This window comes from Mustelus asterias, chromosome 3 (genome assembly GCF_964213995.1).
Source record: "Mustelus asterias chromosome 3, sMusAst1.hap1.1, whole genome shotgun sequence".
NCBI lineage: Eukaryota > Metazoa > Chordata > Chondrichthyes > Carcharhiniformes > Triakidae > Mustelus > Mustelus asterias.
Window position 1 is genome coordinate 123513658 of NC_135803.1, and position 22215 is coordinate 123535872.

General features: G+C 39.8%; 1 protein-coding gene across 2 annotated transcripts in view; it reads left to right on the forward strand.

Moving 5' to 3' along the window:
- The window catches only part of cadpsa (Ca2+-dependent activator protein for secretion a), a 511252-nt gene that overhangs the window by 329306 nt on the left and 159731 nt on the right, over positions 1–22215 (forward strand). For both annotated transcript variants that reach the window (XM_078209519.1, XM_078209518.1), the window contains exon 12: positions 14226–14362. In XM_078209519.1, coding sequence (XP_078065645.1) covers positions 14226–14362 — 137 coding nt within the window. The remainder of the gene's footprint in view (positions 1–14225; positions 14363–22215) is intronic.

Genomic DNA, 22215 nt, shown 5'->3' on the forward strand with positions numbered 1-22215 from the left:
TGTCAGTTGCTTGCATTAAAGATTTCACAGACCAAGCAACCACAGAGAGAGTTTCGCCGCACCCCCTGCTCCTGTTTCCCTCCCTCTCCTCGCTGCTGACGTTGCAGTACGTGATTATGTCATCACACACGTGTATATGCTGGATACTGGCAAACAAAGAAGCAGGTACATTCCAACCTCCAGGATCGCTTTCTTTGGCCACTGGGATATTGATGCCAATTCCAATAGACTCCCAACATTCTGGGAGGGTTTGCAATGCTAGTTGGTGTTAAGTTGGCATATAGGTTATTAGGAGCTATGAGGTTGAGAGGAGGGGCATTGGTTGACATGGAGGGTATGGGGCCATTGCGAGTGAGAGGCAGCATGAGGTTGGCATGGGTGGGGCATGGGGACTGAGTGGGGAGGGTGAGGGCTAGAGGGCCTAATATTGAGTAACTGAATAAAGCAACTAGGACATAGTCCAGAGAACTGAGGCCAGCCTTTTAACCAAACTGCCTTGGTACTTGGCAGTCCTTGTGTGGAATTTTCCCATCCCGCCCGCCACGGGAATTGTAACAGGGGGTGGACCATGCAAAGGTCCGTTGAACTCGGGCGGGATTTTTCGGTCTTGGGGTGAATGTGGCCGGAAAATCCCGCCTCCGTGTTACCTCCAAACTGTTTCTGGGGATGGATGATTCAACTTAATCCCACACCTTATCCTACTCCCCCCTGCCCCCCCATCCCAGAATGAGGATCCCACCATTCAGGGCACCTTTTCCCAAGTTGGGTGTGGAGAGCTCATATATTTCCTGACTTTGTGCACCTGCCTTGGTAGAATCTGTTAAATATCGCTCCAATTTCAGTGTCAGATCCTGATATTATTTATTAGACTGCAATTGTACGTCAGAGGAAAGGAGTTCAGTGCAAAAAGCCTGAACCATTAATTGTAGAGTAGAAAATGGAGCAATAAAAGGCACCAATAAGTAGATAGGTATCCTCTTGTACGCATTTGTGTGTGGAGAAAATCCTTAGAGTAAATTCTGTAATCACTGTAAACTGAAAGTTATGCACTTTAATGAAAGAAAGCTGATGGCCTAGAAATTGGATCACGCTGCACTCATTTTATAAATGTAAATTGGCACCAGAGCTTCAAATATGGCGGGTGACTTGGCTGCGCTCTTTCTGTTCTGAAAGTACAGATTGGACTTATTCTAATAGTTGGATAAGCATTCTACATTGCAGCCACAACTGGAAACTCAAACCAGGACATGGACAGCACTACCTGTAGCTATCATTGACACGCTAGCCCTTATTTTTAACATGAGTATCTCCCAGTTTACTGAGCATCCATTCTATCAGGGAGGTCCCAAAGGCAAATGTGTGAGCTGCCATTGAAACGTTTATCTGTCAGCAGAGACTCCATCCTGTTATGTTCAAACAGCTAACCACTTCTTTCACATCAGACAGAATGGTCTCCATGCACCGTGCAAAGTCTTGACAAGCCGTTGAACCACCATTGGCACCAATGGCCTCCTATCCTTTTCCTCTGATTCTTTCAGATTGTGGCCAATTAGTCATTAATTGAAGACTACTCCTCTAATTAGGGAATACATGGTGCTGGTCTCTCATCTGGTCCTTGCAAGTGTAAGACGTTGCACCTACGAGAAGGTTGGCATCTTGTTCCAGAAGTGACACGAGTGTCTCAACTCCTTCAGCACCTGAAAGGGCAAATAGTGGCTGCTGGAAGCAGTTGAAAATTTTATCGGAGATTGTTTAGGGTGAAATAGAAATAAGAAAGGGAAAAGTTGATGAGGTATGAAGAAACCTTGTGCGACATTTCCTCTTTTGTCACTCCCCAAAATGAAAATTCACCGCGGGAAACGTTTTGCAGGCATGTTCAGCCCCTTCCAGTCACCAGCGCCCTCCTCGTGTTTGACCATTTCCTGCAAGAGGTAAGGACATGTATTGGCCATGTGAGCTGCTTTACAACTTTCCCTATCACAGTCACATAATTTGTATTTGTTTGCAAGATATGAAGTGTCGACAAGTGAGGGTTGCAATAGTAGTGTTGAGTAGAAGAGCAAGAGCAGAAGGAGATAGATTCTGGTGCAGAGATTGTAGGAGACTGTTTAAAACAGGGGAGGGAAGTGTTATGAATAGTGGGGCTGCAAATGATGCACGTGTGATGGGGGAGAAATGATGTGAGGTATAAAATATTTACCTTTTCAATGGTCTCTCCAAAATTGTCCTTTTACCAGCTAAGCTCCTGGCATTGAGCTCCCCAGTGACTGCTTCTCAGTGACTGCTTCTCAAGGTGTTTCCTTGAGGGCTTACTGACCCCAGTGGAGGCCAGTATCTCCTTCCTCCTGTTCACTGCCTTGACCAAGGCCCCCAACACTGCGTTAGAAAACCCAGGTGCCCTCCCAGTGCGTCTTGCGTCTTTTTGTGCACATGCATAGTTTCTTTGTTGTCTGCAGCCGGCATGCACTTTCCCTATAAGAGGTGTTGTCTGACTTTTAAATTGCACCAAACTCTCAATTTCACCACTTCCTCCCTCACACAAAATTACCATTGTCCTTGCACCCACATGGACAGGCTCAACAGCCCTCGATGCAACAGTTTGCAGGTGTGATCAAATTTCTATGCCGATGCGCCAACAATTTGAACTGTTGAATTCAAAATCACAGGAAGCCATTATCTACATTGCTAAAAGACAATATGAAAATTAATGTTACAATTCAAAATAAGCTCAACTGCATTGACAGGCAATATCATTAAGTTTATATATGATATGAGCTTCAGGTTTAAAAAACATTAAATTATCCTAGATTAAAATAATAGATCCTGCTATTCATGCAACTAACATTACAGCTTTAAATGTATGTTTTGGGGACAAAAAAGATCAACTGTTAACTTTATATAACAACTGAGTGTTACTTATTTAACTGAAGTTTGGGTACCTGCAGTTTTTGAGGGAAATTATGCAACACAGTTCAAAACCAGTAATATTTATGCTGAAACTTTTAAAGGCCATTATTTGTACAGTTTTCAGAGAGATATTTTATATGAAAGCTGTTAAATTTAATACATATCTAACATTATGTCACTGTTCAGGATTTAACATTTTTAAAATTGCCTTATGAAGATGATGTTTATGAGCAGGTAAAATGTTTCAGTTAATGTAGAGTTTAATAGTTGTCCATAAAGATTGGCAGTATGATAATATTTTGTCTGTTAACCCTTTGACTCCCATAGTGAAAGGAGATGGAGCACCCACAAGATTAGATCCTTATTTACAGAGAATTCACTGACCACTTTCTTGCTCAAAGAATTATTATGTCGTGAGCATTTTTGGTATGAAAGTGTGCAATGATTTCTTTTATTTTTTAACAATGTCTTTCTGATAGAATACCTAAGGGACATGCTTACACAAAAATAGGCGTTAATAAATATATACAGCCAACCATACCCCAGTCAAAGCTCTAAAAAGGAGGCAATTCAACACACAAGCATTTGATAACCTTTGTGGAACAAGGAAAGAATTTGCTGTAAAATATTTTGGAACCTGTACTTGAACTAAGATTGTGCTATAATATATACTGGTCATAGAATTTATTGCTAATCCACTGTTGGATGTTTCCAAACAACCTTACAGTAATAATCCCATCACACATCCTCCAGTGTGAATATTATCATGCAGTGATGACACAGAGTGGTCTGGCACATGGTGCCAGATTAAAATGAAGCCCGAACTGAATACATTTGTTACGATGGAATTAGTATTGTATGTGACAGGAAATATAACTGATAACTGAGTGACTGTGAAGCAGTATTCTAATCAAGGCTTTTTGTTTGCTGTCTTGGTTTTTGACATTATCTGAATATTTAAACTCATTCATTTGGTCATTGTCTTGTAATCATTTCTGTTATTCATTATTCTCAATGTAAACCTTACCTTTGCACCATTTACTCTGCTATGCCCCTATGTTCAATAGCTTCAACATTAGGCTCTGCCTCAAGTTATTACTTTATAGGGCTGTTGAAGGGGCCAGTTAGGTGCTTAATTTAAGTCTATAATATTTATTAAAGTGATTGATAAAGCAGTTATACTTTGGTGGGAGTGTAAGTTATAAAAGAAAGATGAAGCAAATCATGTGAAATCGAGATATCACATGTATTCATAGTGCATGCTATTTGTAACTGTGCTGAGAATCTGAGCAAATGGAAAATGTTGGTCAGTCAGTATCTGTGGAAGGAACAAATAGCTTTCCATGTTGGGTGTAAGGCTAAACTTCAGAACTGAAAACTAGGAAGTGGATAGTTTATTAACATAAAGGGGAGGAAGAAAATGTATGTTCATACTTGCATATGGACAAGCACAGAGAGGAATCTAGACAAATACATTAAGATATTACAGAAATAGAGGATTTGTAAATAGCCGATTATGATCCCATCAGTAAACACTCCTTCTCCTCTGCTTTCTAGTGAGCTGATTTTCTCGACACCACCACATTTCTCTCTTCCACCACCCCTATTTGTCTTTACCCTTCCCAAGGCACGTTCCTTTGCAAATGTAGGATATCTGCCCATTCGCTTCTTCCCACATAGTTATGAACACGGTTTCCATGTGACACTTATCTGTACTTGCTCTTCTCTAACATATTATATTCAGTGCTCACAATTGGTCTCCTCCGCATTGAGGAAACCGAATGAAAATTAGATGATCTTTGTTCAGTGCTCAAGTGAGCTTGTGCGCTTCCTAGACCTCATCAGGTTAACTGCCCCTCCCCTTCTCACTCTGATCTTTATTATTAATCTTGGACATTCCTCAGAAGCTCACAAGTTTCAAGTACAACATTGCATCTTTCTACCAAGCATCCTGCAACCCGCTGTTCTGGACATCAATTGCAATCAATTCACAGTTAAGCTTTACCAGTGTTTGCATGCCTATTTTTGTTTGGTTTAGAATGCCTATTTTCACCTTGTAACATCATCTGACTCCACCCCTGCCTCAGCTCAATGCTGCTCAAATCCTCATCCATGCCTTTGTTACCTCTAGATTTGACAATTACAATGCACTCCTGGTTGGCCTTCCGGTTTCTACCCTCTGCAAACTTGACATCATGCAAAACTCCTCTGCCAGTGTATTAATTTGCACCAAGCCCCATTCACCAATCACCCCTATGTTGGATAGCCTATATTGGTTCTCAGTTAAGAAACACATCATTTTTAAAATTCATTTGTGGGACATGGTGTCGCTGGTTGACCAGCATTTATTGCCCATCCCTAGTTGCCCTTGGAGGGCAGTTGAGAATCAGCCACATTGCTGTGGGACATGGTGTCGCTGGAGACCAGCATTTATTGCCCATCCCTAGTTGCCCTTGGAGGGCAGTTGAGAATCAGCCACATTGCTGTGGCTCTGGGGTCACATGTAGGCCAGACCAAGTTAGAACGGCAGATTCCCTTCCCTAAAGGACATTAGTGAACCAGATGGGTTTTTCTGACAATCGATAATGGTTTCATGGTCATTTTAATTCAATTCTTAATTCCAGATATTTTTATTGAATTCAAATTCAGCCATCTGCCGTGGTGGGATTCGAAACCAGGTGCTCAGAACATTAGCTGAGTTTCTGGATTAAAAGCCTAGCGATAATACCACTAGGCCATCACCTCCCCCACTTTTAAATTTTAAAATTGCCATTCTTGTTCTCCAATCCCTCCACAGCCTTGCCCTTTGCAATATATCTGCTTCTTCAATTCTGGCTTTTTAAACATCCCTGCTTTTAATTACTCTGTAAGAGTTTTAACAACACCAGGTTAAAGTCCAACAGGTTTATTTGGTAGCAAATGCCATGAGCTTTCGGAGCGCTGCTCCTTCGTCAGATAGAGTGGAAATCTGACAAAGGAGCAGCGTTCCGAAAGCTAATGGCATTTACGACCAAAGAAACCTGTTGGACTTTAACCTGGTGTTGTTAAAACTCTTACTGTGTTTACCCCAGTCCAACGCCAGCATCTCCACATTTTAATTACTCTATCATTGGTCACCATGCTTTCAGCTGCCAAGGCACAAGCCTCTGAAATGTGCTCCCTAAACCTTTTGAGCTCTCTGGGTGGGACTTATTGCGCAACCCGCCGCGTGTTTTGCAGTGGCGGAGGTGGCCCGTCATTGGCTGGCGGCAGGATCTTTGGATGCACCCCTTGCCGTAGTGAATCCTGTGGCAGGGTGGGCTGTTGGCAGGACTGGAAGATCCCACCGATGTAAATGGCCAGAAAGTTCTGGCCGCTATCTCCCTCCTTTAACACTGTAACCAAGCTGTTGGTTATTTCCCAGAATATCTCCTTATCTTGCTCACTGTCAAGTTTTTTTGATAACACTATTGTGAAGCACTTCAGGATATCATTGTGTTAAAGGCACCACATAAATACAATTTCTCATTGTTGATATTCAATCCCAGGTTTTCTGTTTTTCATATTTCCCAGGCTACTCATTTCCTTAGCTATTTACCTTTCTTTATACAATGGGCAGGATTTTCCGGCCATACTCACCCCGAAACCGGAAAATCCCACCCGAGGTCTTTGGACCTTTGCATGGTCCGTGTCCCGCCCACTATGATTCCTGTGGTGGGCGGGACGGGAAAATTCCACCCAGTGTCTAAAGGCTTCTGTCTCTTACTTAACTGTGATGACAATTCAATCATTCCTCTCTGTGTGTTTTTAGAAAATTTTATATCTATAACAAATATACTTGTATTAATCTTCCGATCTTCTTCTTATTTTTCAGTTCTGAAGAAGCATCTGCACCCAAAAAAATAAACATATCCATTTTCCCCACAGATGCATTATTTTTCCAGCGATTTTTGTTGATTTTTCGAAGCAGTGCATGTTGGATTTAAGTATATTTTGTGCGTTATTATCTGCGATATGTAGAATCCTCTGCACAATTTATGTGTTGCCAATTATAACTCTTATCTTACCTGCCTTGTTGGACCATATGGCCCGTGGCATGCACTCATATGAGAGTAAATAGTGTTGCTGTGTTTTCATCTTTTGATTTTTCCTGAAATGTGTTTAATGCCCTTTCAATGGAGCACTAAACACATACGTTCGCTTAACATTTTATACATATAAATAAAAGATTTTAAACCGTAACCTAAACGAAAAAGTCATGGTGAAAGTGCATCTCCAAAGATCAACAAGCAATTACTGTACATAACCCTCATCAAAACCGATCATTATGTTTTGTGTTAGACTCTGTGTGACCTTTTTCTAATACATATTCAGCCAGCTGTCTACTTTTCCTGTTTATTTAATGATAATTAAATTCCTGCATGTAGGCATATTTCACCTTAAAGAAATCTGTTTCAAATGACATCTGTTGTGTTACTAACATACAGATATATAGTGCAGTTGAAGGGTTTCATGCTGCCAATTAGTCATATTTAATGAAACAAGAAAAAGTTGCATCATTGCAAAAATATTTTACATTGAGTTTTGTTTGCTGCTCTTCATAGTTTATCAAAAGTTTCCGTGTTGATATCTGGCCTCCTTTGCAATGTTCTGTCTGAATGTGATAGACAGTCCATACTCCATGACAAATGTACAGTAAATTTTTAAAAATCATAATATTTTACATTATTATTGAATTTGGTTTTGGTCAAATCAATGACAATTCCATGACAGTAGAAATTATGTTGAGCAATTAGTCGTTAACAAACTGGACGTCGTCTATGTTTACGTATTGTGTATGCAAATTTAATCTGTATGATATAAAATTTCTTGGTGATTTTAACCACAAGAGAAGTGTTTTGCTAGATGTTCTGTTGTCTTTTCTTTTTGTTATGTTTTTCTTTGCTTGAACCCTAGTACTTTGAATGACACTACCTGCTGCTAGGTTAGGGCTCCTATCTGCTTTCCTAAGCCTTGTTGCTAGTCTTTATGTTGTTCTGGTTTGTTCCTTCTTACCCTGCTAACTTCTAGCTGGACTAAAGGGTAAGTGCTTCCCTGTAGCTGGCACAGGTCAGATAATCAGCACTGATTATCTGACAAATGCAATGTGTTTTTTCTTCTCAAATCTATCATGTTTAGAATTCTGTAGTTTATTACTCATATTTCCTGAATTTAGGTTTGACATGAAAGCTTCCATACTGCAAATCCAGATGCATGCGGTATTTGCATAATTGCCCTCTCTCTGGCTTTTATATTGTAATCAAAGGCTCCTCTTAGTAAGACTTAGATATTTCTTAACATTTTCTAACCTCCATGCAATGTAAACATGAATTAACATGACAAAAAAGATGTCAGTAATATATTTGTTCAATTATCTCTACAGCTAATTGACTGTGGAATGCTTGAAAACAGATTGCCTTGCACAATGATATCATAATGCCTGTTTCTTCACAGCAATGATTAGCACCACTGTGGTAATTATAGTCTACTGCCAGGATAAGCACAACAAATAAACTCCACATTTATATACCAGCTCCGGTTTACTGTATTCTTTCCATACTTACCATGCAACATGTGTTGTATCACATGAATATTAGTATGTAAAGTGTTACAATGCATGTGGAAACAGTGGTATTATGACATTGCTAAAAAAAAAATAAGCTGTCGCTAAGCATTTTACTGCATCGAAAGTATTTAAATAATACAAATTTCCTCAAATTAGTAGTTGTCTTTCAAAAATATAATATAAATTTCAATTCCTATTGGATCAATTTTATCCAAGTGAAAAGTTTGAAGTATGATCTCCTGTTTTGTTGAAAAGACATAATTTTATTACATTGCTTCACTAATGTCTATCAACAGCTTTTTGAGTAAAGCTATAACATCGAGCCTTAAGAGAATTTAGTTTTGCAAAGATACTGCATGGAGTTTAGTTAATGAAGGTTATACTCATAGGAGACAATAGCAAAGGTTGTGGGAGTTGGCAAATATGTATTTGGAGTATTCCGAATGCAAAACCGAGGAGTAGGTGATGCCATCCCTCCTTATCATGAAAAATACTCCTGTTTACTCATAGACTTACCGTTGAATAACAGGCAGAAAATTCCAGCATTTAAGACAGATCTTATTTGTTTCTGTTTGATGCCTGACAAATATTCTGTATTTTGTTTTCTTTTGCTGTAGTGCATTTTTGGTGGAAATACAAGGTAATTGTGAAACTCTAAACGGTGCATCAGACGCTCTCCCTCCCACGCCCCTCCCCGCCCCTCCACAATGAAAAATGCAAAGCAGTATCCATGTATTTGCACCAAACTTTGTTGCTATCCTATTAGATTGGTTTGGTAGTTTTGTATGCTTTAAATGCTACATATTTTATCATCAATACACTGCTGTAATATTTTCAATATTTTCAAATTGCTACATTTGAGGAATGCAGTACCACAATCTAGTGAATTTAATCAATTCACTTAACATGCATGTTTTTTCTTAACTGCAGTACACTATAACCCACTTACTTTCAAGATACCAATCAAATGCATGAGTGACTAATTTAGAATTTTTCAAATTCATATTCAATTTTTATTGATATTTGTGATTAAGGAAGGATCTAAAATAAGTTTTACTCAAAATATAGATCAATATTAAATAACCAGTCAGTGCCCTGTCTGTGTCTTTAACTTTGAAAACTGCTGGCTATCTGATCTGCATCACATTTTAATAATATTTTTTATTGTTTACTTAAACCAAAGTGTTTGCAGATCCTTAAAGGATCCAACTAAAAATATATAATTAGCATTTTCTGGGCATTAGGAAATGATGGTGTCCTGCAGTATGCCCGTCATGTTCTTGTTATGTGCCTTTATCAGAATGCTGAGATGTGACAAGGAGAATGTCATCCAGACAAACAAAATAGATACTGTATTTTAATAAGAAAATCAGAAATATGCCATAGCATTTGTGTTTAATTTTTTTATTTGTTTGATGAATTAATAAATCTCTAACTATGATGGTGAAAGTAAAAAGGTACGTATCTTTGATATTTACATTTTAAAATGCTTTTACAATAATGTAGATCAGTTTCTCATTAGAGCATTAGACCCCACAGAACATTCTCGCAGCTAGTATCTGAAAATGGATAGCTGCCATCAATCATTGTCATTTCTTCTTTTCACTTCTCCAGCTGAGGTTGACTAGTGTCATTGTTTGTTATTGTCCAAAACAGATCTTCATTCTTTTAATGTCAAAGAGATATGACATGTGCGCATTTACCAGAGGACTGTGATAGAAAGTCACCTTTTTCATGTTTGACATCTCATTGTGAACTTTCTGCCGGAAATGTTAATAAATTTGTGTGACAATGTTAATTGTCTCTGTGCTGATGAGTTAGAAAGCACTGCAGTTGAGAATTCGCTACACATTATTGTCTTACATGAGGAAGATTCATCTTTTTTCAAATAATTTATTATTTAAACCCTTCAAATATTGCCACATCTTCTTTGACAGCCACTAGCTTCCAGGTTGAATTTTTTTAAAACACAATTTTGTATCATCAAAATGTTCTTTCATAAATTTGCAAACCTTTAATTCAAAGATCATTTTTTGTTGTCTTTAGGGATAAATAATTATCAGTGTGATACATTAAACAAACAAGTGGAAAGGATGCTGTCCCACACTGGAGCAATACAATTTAATTTATTGCAGATTAAAAGATTCTAATTAATTTAAAGAAATCTCTTAAAGTGCACAGATTATAATATCTAGTGTTATGTAGCGTGTGCATATATGCTGTGTGAAGTACATGTGGAATTCTAGTATAACTTGGTATGAACTGGTAGTTGATAGTGCTTTACAAATATCATCATTTGTAATCCTTATATATTATATATACCTATATAATATTTATACACTCATATGTTTTACATATAAATTATTATTATTATATTTAAGTAAGTATTTTGGTAATTAAGTTTATACATTGTAACAATGCATAGTGCCATAAAAATGAAGTTTTATCATTCTAGCCCAGCCAGCACACAGATACAGGCCAGTTAAGTTTGGGGATTATTTCCAGTATTATTCTAGGAACAGAATGAGGATAATTGTTGTGAATATATTTACTTATTCACATTCTGGATTTATCTATTAGTTCTAGTACTTTTTTGCTGTAAAATATATCAAACGATTAATTTTGTTGATTTTTTTTTACATTTAAAATGCTGAACATCATTAGAGATGTTGATGCTGTGATTACGACTGAATGCTAAAAGTTATTTGCTGATTTTTTTTCCTGTTGATGAATATGAAATATCAGCTTTTGCCTCTTTTTATAATTACCTTACCATCCGGAGTCAGACTTGCTCCTCGGGACTGAAGTAATATTGCTGCATCAAAATAAAGAACCATACAAATATAAATAATGTTTACAGAGACTTCTGTAGATTAACAAATTATTTACTGTTTCATCCATCTTTTTAAATCCCACTCATTATAATGTTAACCGTAGGTTATTTACCAAAAATAGCTTCAGAAATGTTAGAGATATATATTCAGATTTGGAGAGCTGTATAAGAGAATACAGCACTCAAAGGATTCCTCTTTCCCAAGGTATGCTAATAGTACCCATGACCCAGAGAAGTCATTCTCTATACAGTATCAATAGATTGAAATACCAGCTGTAGAATTCTGTTTGAACCCGACCACATAGCAAAGTTCACTTACGTTCTTCTGTATCTGACGCGGTAATGCATATGATACTGTACCATTCTTGCTCCTACATTGGCACAGAAAGTCTGTGCTTAGCATGCATGAAAAATCCCACGTTGAAAAATGGAAGGAATTTTTTTTTAAAGAGTTTGATTCTCAGACAATACTAGCTGTGGCTTTCTGTGGGACATTGCTCTGTCTGGATCTTTCAACAGTAATGTTGTGGTATATATATTATTGTCCACATTGAGCTGTATAAATACACCAGTAGAGATTTCTTTGGTAAAAGCAACAGCTTGGAATAAAATTTCCATTTTTGTGATTACTCAACACTTAAGTATTTAAACTCAATTGTCTTTATAATATGGTGCCCCTTTATTATAATTTCATTAAAATTATCTTTATTAGTATTGTTTTTTGGATATTCTTGCAGTTTTGGGTTGAAACTGTCCACAGAAGTTCATTTTTAAGTCATCCCGAACTGATAAAGGAAATAAATTGTTAATTTTAAATGCTTATTGTACTCAAAAACATCTGAGTGAGAAATAGTTAAGTCACAGTATATAAAAGATGGAGTTCAAGGCACTAAAAATTAATTTCGTTGAAATGATTGCATGTTACTGATGAGTGTTAGTATTTATTTTCTTGATGAAGTTTTTGAACCTTTTTGGAATAACACCTAAAAACGTTTTTTTTGCAGTTTTCCATTAACATTTGCTAAATAGGAAACACACAGAAAATGAGAAGAATATGAATGTCTGCTGTAACATGACTTATATTACATTTATTTAAATTTTCAAGTTTAATCTATTTCAAACTGCCACTGTTTTATTTTAACCTGTGCAATGACACATTGCTTCATTTTGAATTAATTTTCCCTAAACGGAATACTAGCCTCGACCATTAATAACAAGTGGCAAATGTCACTTATCTTACCTTTTGCACTACTGCTTTAGAAATGCAAGTGGATAATCTTGTGGCCTGTATGTAAAGTAAAAGCTGAGGATGTACAAGGCAGTGGTAAGACGGAGAAGGATTTAGAACAAAATCTTTAGTTGCACAGGATTTGGATTAAAGCCCTTGTAATGGGAAACTTACTGTATGTAACAGACAGTGAAGTTTGTCTTTAATTTGACTGACAGGTACAAGAAAACACTAGCGACTAGGGTGATTTTGACCACACCCAGAGTGGCTTCTGTTTTTGTTTCTTTGGCTGATTATAGTATTTTAGCTATGCATGTTGAGATTAATTAGTTAATCCCTAGGTGGTTGTGTCTACAGGCTTCGGTTTGAATGTTCCTACTTCATTAATTCACAGCAAATAGCAGAACGTAACCTTGCTACGCCAGTCCTTTCTGCCTTTTTGTTTAGCAGCGCAGATATAGTGTCAGACTATTTTCCATCATGAATCCATTTTAATCTGCAATGAAGCACCCTGAATCATTTCATTGCATATATTAACCATCTTTAATTTTTAGTCATACCCCAACTCATTTGAGTTGTAGAGATTACAATGACCCCTTGCTTTATCGATGCCATTTTCTCGATATAAACAATTAAATTTTGCATTTACAATATAATCTGTATGTATTTAAAATGATTCCACTTGATATCACTACTTCCTTTTGTTGATTGTACTGTTATCTCATGTCTGTTTTGTCCCTCCTTCACACAAGTTAGTCCCCATAAACGGTACTAACAGATTTCATCGGGTATATGGAATAGACCAGCACAGATGTTGTTAGTGCAGCTCCTCAGTCAATCCACCAGGAGGTGCACTTGAGCAAAAAAGACTGGCATTCAGGTATCTCAGCCTGGACTGGAAGATTTATCCTATATACCGTCCCCCACCTCTGCAGGATTCTCAAAATCAACATATTGATATGTCCATGTCTTGTTAGTTTGAATGAGAATTTCTAAATAATTAATTTTGAAAGTGCAAATAAGAAACTAAAACATTAAAACTGGTTTCAGTACAGTTTCCCAGGACAGGACTGGTCCGTATTATGGTTCGAATCTTAGTTTTGCACCAGCATATCAGATTTAAGAATTATTTCTATTGTAAAACAATTGTGATCTCATTTTTGTGACATACAGTATGTACACTTTCAAATAAAATATTCTCACTTAAATTCTCAGTTAAAATTTGACTCAAAACTGGTGTGACCAAAATGGACCAACATTGGAGACCATATCAGTTCCATTAATGTTTCTGATGCCTAGGGCAAAACAATCCTTTAAATACAATCTGAATTAGAATTGCATTCTGTGGAATGGCAGAATCTATTGTGTAAAATATTTTACAGTAGAAATGTTAATTATATATCCATGCACATCATATGAAACTTGACTGGATATAGTTGTTTGTGCAATGTGCAATACATTTTCCATTTATGTTGTACTGGAATTGGAATATAACATTCCAGCGGGATAAAATCTGTTGCATGATAAAGTTTTTAAGAAGGCGAAAAATGAAAGATTGATCAAGCCCAGATAGTTTGAGGGATAAATAATCCTAAAGAGCTTGTCTGCTCAATTGTCATCTTTGAAGTCTTTCCCTAAGTATACTCTTTTCTGTATATGTGCCTGGAAAACAGATGCAGACAGAGCGCAGAAGCATGGGATGGATGAATTTATCTCTGCCAATCCTTGTATGTTTGATCATGCTACACTCTTTGAAACGCTACAAAGGCTGACTCTGGACCACAGACTTAATGATTCCTATTCTTGTTTGGCAAGTATATTACTCACTTATGAAATTATAATGTGTTTGAATACAATGGGAAAATGATTTGAGCTGGCAGATTTTCATTCTATTTTAAATGCTGTCGACATAAAAGAGCAAAAGGTATACACTGGAGTGAAACAACTGAAATGATATAGATTAAATTAATGGCGACACAGATATGCTTTATTACTCTCCGGCAGATTTCAGTTCTGTTTCATACAGCTGCAGCCATTCACTTTGGTTGTAAATGTCTACATTTAAATCGGGCTTAGATTTTCCTTCTTTATTCCACCCCAGATTGGGAGGGGTAGTGGTGAAAATAGAGCAAAAACATCAGGCACGTTAACTCTCTGCTATCTCATCAAAAAACTAATTCAAAGTAGCTAAACATGATTTGTCTTTCACAAATCCACACTAGTTTTCCTTAATTAATCCACATTTGCCCACGTGACTATTATTTTTGATGACTACAATCAGGTCATTGAGATTGGTCTATTGGAATATTAAATCCCTAATCAAGGAGTCAATTGATGGGCTAATCAGGGAGTCTTTTCCTTGTATTTAATTGGGCGTGTCAGTTCCTATGGCACCTCCCGAAGGAATTGTAAATAAAAGGCTTTTGGTGAAGGAACTTTGGCCTCCGAAGACTTATTACACCAGCCCCTCCCCCTCCTCCATAACTAAGGAGGATTGGAGCCAGTGTCACCGCAAATTCCACACTTACTTCCCTTGGTGTCCTTGGATGTATCCAATCCTGTCCTGGTGGCATCAATTTTAAATGTGGTCAGCCTTTCTAATACTTTATATCAAACTTTAGCCCATCCAGTGACTCAACTACTTCCTATTTCACTACAACTTCAGCAGCTTTTTCTTCCTGGTTAAAGACGGATACAGGGAGAAGTTCTCCAGCCTCCCAGCCACATGTTTCTTGGTGGCTGGAGGTGACGCATTATTCACTGGCAGTGGATTCTCTGGTCCCCCCGCTGTCAATGGGATTTCCCATTGATTAAACCCACGGGTAGGGGTGCACTGCCAGCAGGACTGGAGAATCCCACCGGCATGAATGGCCGGATAATTCCCCCCACAAAGTGCTCATTTAGTATCACAGCTAAGCTCTTGCTTTCTGAATGAATAGATCCCCTTTTTGGTCTTTAATCAACCATGCTCTTCCTACCATTTATATAACTAAAGACTTATGTTGGCTGCCAATTTCTTCTCAAAGTCTCTCATTGCTACTCTTACTTATTTGTTCACTTCCTCTCTGAACTTTCAATATTTAACCTATTTCTCAGATATTATCAACGTGACATCTGTAATATACCTTTGTCAACCAAGGAGCTCTAACATTATTTATCCTACCTTTCCCTCTTGTGGGAATGTATCGTGATTTTACTCAAACTACCTCCTCATTGAAAGAAGGTAGCCATGATGTGGAGATGCCGGCGTTGGACTGGGGTGAACACAGTAAGAAGTCTCTCAACATCAGGTTAAAGTCCAACAGGTTGGACTTGTTGGACTTTAACCTGGTGTTGTGAGACTTCTTACATTGAAAGAAGCCCATTGTTCAATTATAGTTCCAGTTGCGAATCATTGATTCCAGTTTGCTTGGGCTAGATCCATTCTCAGCCCACTGATATTGGCCTTCCCCCAATTAATTAATTTTACTCTGCATTTCTCCTGCCCTTTTCCATAGTTAACTTAGACCTTATCATACTAGGATCACTGTTCTCCAAAAGTTCCCCTTCTGACCTAATCCACTTGTTACCCCCCCTCATTCACCAGAACCAGGTTCAGCAAGACCTCCTTCCTCGACGGACTGGAAAAATACTGATGTCGAACACTTTTATGTTTAAAAGTTTAACGTTCAAGCCGGCATTCTAAATCAGGCCTTCTCAAACTCTTGTGTCATGAGACAAGATTTTGGGGTCACAAATTCAGAGACAGCAATGACAGCTGTAGAACTCAGTTTGATTTCTGCCAGCTGCAAGGCCCCTTTATATCCTTGCTTTCTGAGGCCTGTATTTGTATTTTTGTAGAGGAGCCTGCATTTTCCTCAGCTTCCCCACACACGCAACTCCTGTCCCCTGCTCGGCAGCTGACTTCTCCCACACCCCTGACCAACAGGCCTGCCCGACAGCTGACGCCTCCCATGGCGTCCACATCCAACAGTTGACTCCTCCCACATCCAATAGTTAACTCCTCCCACAGGCCTGCCCAACAGCTGACTCCTCCCACACACCCCTACCCAGCAGCTGACTCCTCCCACATACCCCTGCCCAACAGCCGACTCCTCCCACATCCCCACATCCAACAGCTGACTCCTCTCACAGGTCTGCCCAATAGCTGACTCTCCCCATGCACCCCACCCAACAGCTGACTCCTCCCACACCCCACATCCAACAGCTGATGCCTCCACCTCTCCCAATCCACTCATCAACACTTGTATCCCTAAACTTTCGCTCTGGGGCCAGAAAATGACTGGCATTAAAATGGGATCACACCAGGAAAAAATATTGGGAAGCACTGTTCTAAATAGTTCTCGCTTCTCAGGCATGCCCCTTCCTTTCAGAATGGATTTTCTCAGCCCCTTCTCTGAAAAACAAATCTATCCTTGGACCCTCTGCAAACTATTGGCTAAATCTGAACTCCCTTTCTTCTCGAAAGACCTGAATCATGTTTTTGCATCTTAGACCTCTAATATTCTCTGCTACTGCTCCTCCCAAAGCAACTAAAAGCTGTGATACTGACAATGAAGCATTACTCCTCTTTAACCTACATGAAGCCTCTGAAATGATCAATCATACCATCTGTCTCCAATGCTTCTCCTCTGCTATCCAGCTAGGTGGGACTTTGGTTTATTTCATTATTGATTCACTGGATGTCAATGTTGTTGACAAAACCAGCATTCATTGTCCATACCTAGTTGCTCGTTAGAAAATGGTGGTAAGCCTCCGCCTTGTGAACTGTGTTACTTGCTAGGCTATTAAGAGTAAACCACATTACTGTACATCAGCCAGAATGGATAAGGGACTTTAGATCTCCTTAATGAAAGAATCTTTGTGAACAAGATGAATTTTGACAATAATCTCGTTGTTTCGTGGTCACCATTACTGATATCGGCCAGAATTCTCCGGCCATTCACTACAGCAGGATTCTCTGGTCCCGCTGGCGGCACGCCCCCTGCCGCGAGTTTCCCGGTGGCATGGGGTGCATTCATTGAGAATTCTGATTGACAATGATGGGAGCAGAGGATTGCCACCAGCGTTCAGCACACCGCTTCCCGCTGCCAAGAAAAATACTGAGTGAACACCGGAGAATCTTGCCCTACATTGTTTTATTCAGGATATATTTAATTAATGGAATTTAAATTCCCTGGCTGATGTGGTGGGATTTGAACTTAAGTCTTGAGATCAGTATTCCACACCTCAGAAGTGATTACAAAGCCATAATGCTACCATCCCCAGTAATAATTAATTAGTCATGGCACAAATCAATTCCAGCCTCCCAGACTGCCTGGATCCACTACAATTTGCCTATCGCCACAACAGGTCCACAGCAGATGCCATCTCCCAAGCCCTACACTCAATCCTGGAACACCTGGATAACAAAGACACTTATGTCAGACTCCTATTCATAGACTACAGCTCAGCCTTTAACAGCATTATTCCTACGAGACTTATCTCCAAACTTCATGGCCTGGGGCTCGGCTCCTCTCTCTGCAACTGGATCCTCAACTTCCTAACTCACGGACCACAGTCAGTAAGGATAGGCAACAACACCTCCTCCAAAATCATCCTCAACACTGGTCCTCAGCCCCTTACTATACTCCTTATACACCTATGACTGTGTGGCCAAGTTGCTCTCCAACTCGATTTTCAAGTTTGCTGATGACACCACCGTAGTGGGTCGGATGTCAAACAATGACGACAGTAAGAAGTCTCACAACACCAGGTTAAAGTCCAACAGGTTAGTCCGCCAGCGGGACCAGAGAATCCTGCTGTAGTGAATGGCCGGAGAATTCTGGCCGATATCAGTAATGGTGACCACGAAACAACGAGATTATTGTCAAAATTCATCTTGTTCACAAAGATTCTTTCATTAAGGAGATCTAAAGTCCCTTATCCATTCTGGCTGATGTACAGTATTGTGGTTTACTCTTAATAGCCTAGCAAGTAACACAGTTCACAAGGTGGAGGCTTACCACCATTTTCTAACGAGCAACTAGGTATGGACAAATACCAAACAATGACGAGACAGAGTGCAGGAAAGAGATAGAGAATCTGGTGAGCTGGTGCGACGACAATAATCTCTCCCTCAATGTCAACGAAATGAAGGAGATAGTCATCGACTTGAGGAAGTGCAGTGGAGGGCATGCCCCTGTCTACATCAATGGGGACGAAGTAGAAATGGTCGAGAGCTTCAAGTTTTTAGGTGTCCAAATCAACAACAACCTGTCCTGGTCCCTCCATGCCGCGCCATAGTTAAGAAAGCCCACCAACCTCTACTTTCTCAAGAGACTAAGGAAATTTGGCATGTCAGTGACAATTCTCACCAACTTCTACAGATACACAATAGAAAGCATTCTTTCTGGTTGTATCACAGCTTGGTATGGCTCCTGCTCTGCCCAAGACTGCAATAAACTACAAAAGGTCATGAACGAAGCCCAGTCCATCACTTAAACCAGCCTTCCGTACATTGACAATGACTACACTTCCCGCTGCCTCAGAAAAGCAGCTAGCATAATTAAGGACCCCACACACTCCGGACATTCTCTCTTCCGCCTTCTTCCATCGGGGAAAAAAATTCAAAACTTTGGGGACACGTACCAATCAACTCAAAAACAGTTTCTTCCCTGCTCCCATCAGACTTTTGAATGGACCTACCTCGCATTAGGTTGATCTTTCTCCACACCCTAGCTATGACTGTAACACTACATTCTGCACTCTCTCGTTTCCTTCTCTATGAATGGTATGCTTTACCTGCATAGCGTGCAAGAAACAATACTTTTCACTGTATCATTGGCACAGCATCTCTTCCAGCACTGCACTCTAATTGCAGGAGTCTCCCAGTGATCCATTCAGTTATCTTCCTTAAGTGTTACTCCTTTATAACATTTGGGCAGGTTCTCCATAGCCCGCCTCTGACTTGTTTCCCAGTGGCGATGGCAGCCTTCCATTGGCCAGTAGTGGGATCTTCTGGTCCCATCATTTTCAACAGGGTTTCCCATTGCCATGAAAGCTGAAACAGGGGTGTGCCAACGGCGAGACTGGAAGATCCCACCGGTGTGAACAACGGGCTTTGATTTTAGCGACTCTGACTGGTAGAAGTTAGTTGGTGAATGGGATGGAGGTAGAAGTGGAAGGAAACTCAAATACTTCTTTCTTGTCCTAATCTGACACCTGTGCATCTAACACTGCACCCAACCCAAGTCTGCGGGGCCCATGGAGATCAGGCTCCAATCAATTTGTTGATTGGAGCCTGAGCTGGCATCCATATTTTTCCTCATATTCCCATAAAGAATTTGGCCCAATCTACTATTTTAACCTGAGGCCTGAGCTGGGGAGCAGTGATGACTTCCTTGCCAGGCCAGACCTGGCAAAAAGAGCCAGGGCCAGAAGAGGCCCATCAAAGTAAGAATTTTAAGTTCTTTCCTCCCACCTTCCCTGAACTACAATTCCTCTGCCAAACCCCACAAATCCACTTACTAAGTGCTGGAGATTGTTTGCCCAGGCCTTCTGCAGTGGCCTCCGTCTACCCTACCTTAAATGACTGTAGCCACATCTTGCTGACTTTCTGGTCATTAAAATAGGCCAAGCTTGCCTGCTGCTGGTCCCAATTGGGCATTTAGCTCTCTTTACTGTATTCCTGCCTGAACTTCAAATCAAACTTTCCTGTAAGCTTCCACATGAACACTAATGATGCCAAGCTATACCTATCCATCGCTTTTTTCAATCCCTTCACTGCCTTGATGTTGGCAAACAAACAAGACAGAATTTCTTCCAACCAAATATTGGAGACGCCAAAACCCATCATCTTTGATCCCTGCCGCAAACTCATACGCCCACCCCAGTGTTTCAGGCTGAACCAGACTGTTTGCAACCTTCACATCTTATTCAACCATGAGCCTGGGCTCCGATCCCATATCCACTTTCTCACTAACCACTTCCAAATCTGTAATATTGGCTTTCTCCAACCCTACTTCAGCCCATCTGTGGCCGAAACACTCATCCATGCCTTTGTTTATCCCAGTCACCCCTGCTTTCCCTGGTCTATGTTAACTCTCAGTCGTCCAATGTGTGAAGTTTCAAATTATGTTTCACTTTTACATTCTCTATGACCCCACCACTCTCTATCTTTGTAATCTTCTCTGGCACTACCCTACCAAACTTCTCATTTCCCTCCACCTCCCTTCCATTATTCTACCTTTGACAGATGTGCCTTGAGCTCCTGAAACCTCATGACCTGGAAGCCCTTTCTGAAACTTCTTAGAGTTCCACCTTCCTCTCTTGCTTTAAGACCTTTCCTTAAAATCTATCCCATAGACCAAGCTTTTGGTCACCTCTTCCAATATATTTTTAAGCTGGCATCCATATTTTTCCTCATATTCCCATAAAGAATTTTGGAATAATTTTCAACATTAATAGAATATATTTAAACCTGTTAAACTTGGTAGCACTCTCACCTCTGAATCAGAAGATTATGAGTTCCAGAAGAACTTCCAAAACTTATACATAATCTAGCCTGATGCTTCAGTTCAGTTCTGAGGGAGTGCTGGTTGTTCGGAGGGGCAGCCCCACAGAAGAGATGCTAAATCAAGGCTCAGCCTGGCTTTCCAGGTAGCTGGAACAGGAATAGAGAGTTCTCCCAATGTCCTTGTGATGGTGCCGCAGCAGTGCCTGGGAACACAAACTATTTTCATGTTTGGGCCTCATTTGAATGTATCTGGAAAGATACGGGCAACAAATGAGGACTTTGCTACAGCTCATCATTTGTGGGAAGGCAGGAAGGCGACTTGCTCCTGCATTGACTAGGTCAGCAGACCAGGCCGAGAAAGAGTGAGAAGGCTGATTCCAAGGTGGGGTGAGCATGGACTGCAATCCCATCCCATGGCAGCACGGTGGCACAATGGTTAGCACTACTGCCTCACAGCGCCAGAGACCCAGGTTCGATTCCCGGCTTAGATCACTGTCTGTGTGGAGTCTGCACATTCTCCCTGTATCTGCATGGGTTTCCTCTGGGTGCTCTGGTTTCCTTCCACAGTCCAAAAGATGTGCTGGTTAGGTGCATTGGCCATGCTAAATTTTCCCTCAGTGTACCCGAACAAGCGCTGGAGTGTGGCGACACAACGATTTTCACAGTTACTTCATTGCAGTGTTAATGTAAGCCTACTTGTGACACCAACAAATAAACTTTAAAAAACGTAAAACCCCTTCTCTGCAATATGTAACCTTCTGGTTGGAATTGGATTGGATAATCTCAGTCCAGATTCTAGTGGGCACAGGACAAAGTTGCTCACTATTTGTCATGGGTTTGCTCTTACTTTTTAATCTCAAAGTAGAGTAAAAGGACAATTATGTTACAAATGGCTTTGCCATAGTAGAGTTCAGAGATAAAATTTTCCATTCCGAGCAACAAATTCCTCACGTTGGTGAACACAAAATTCCCCCCAAAAGGTGTTGCATTTTGTTTGCAGAGATTCACTTTTACTGTAAACTTTAATAATTGCTTCTGATCAGTAAGTGTTCCTGTTTTCTAATGTAGGTTTCCAAACAATATTTCAAATGGTACATTAATAATTATTGATTCACACATCCACTGTAATATAAATGATGTCCCATCGAATAATTAATAACTTCATC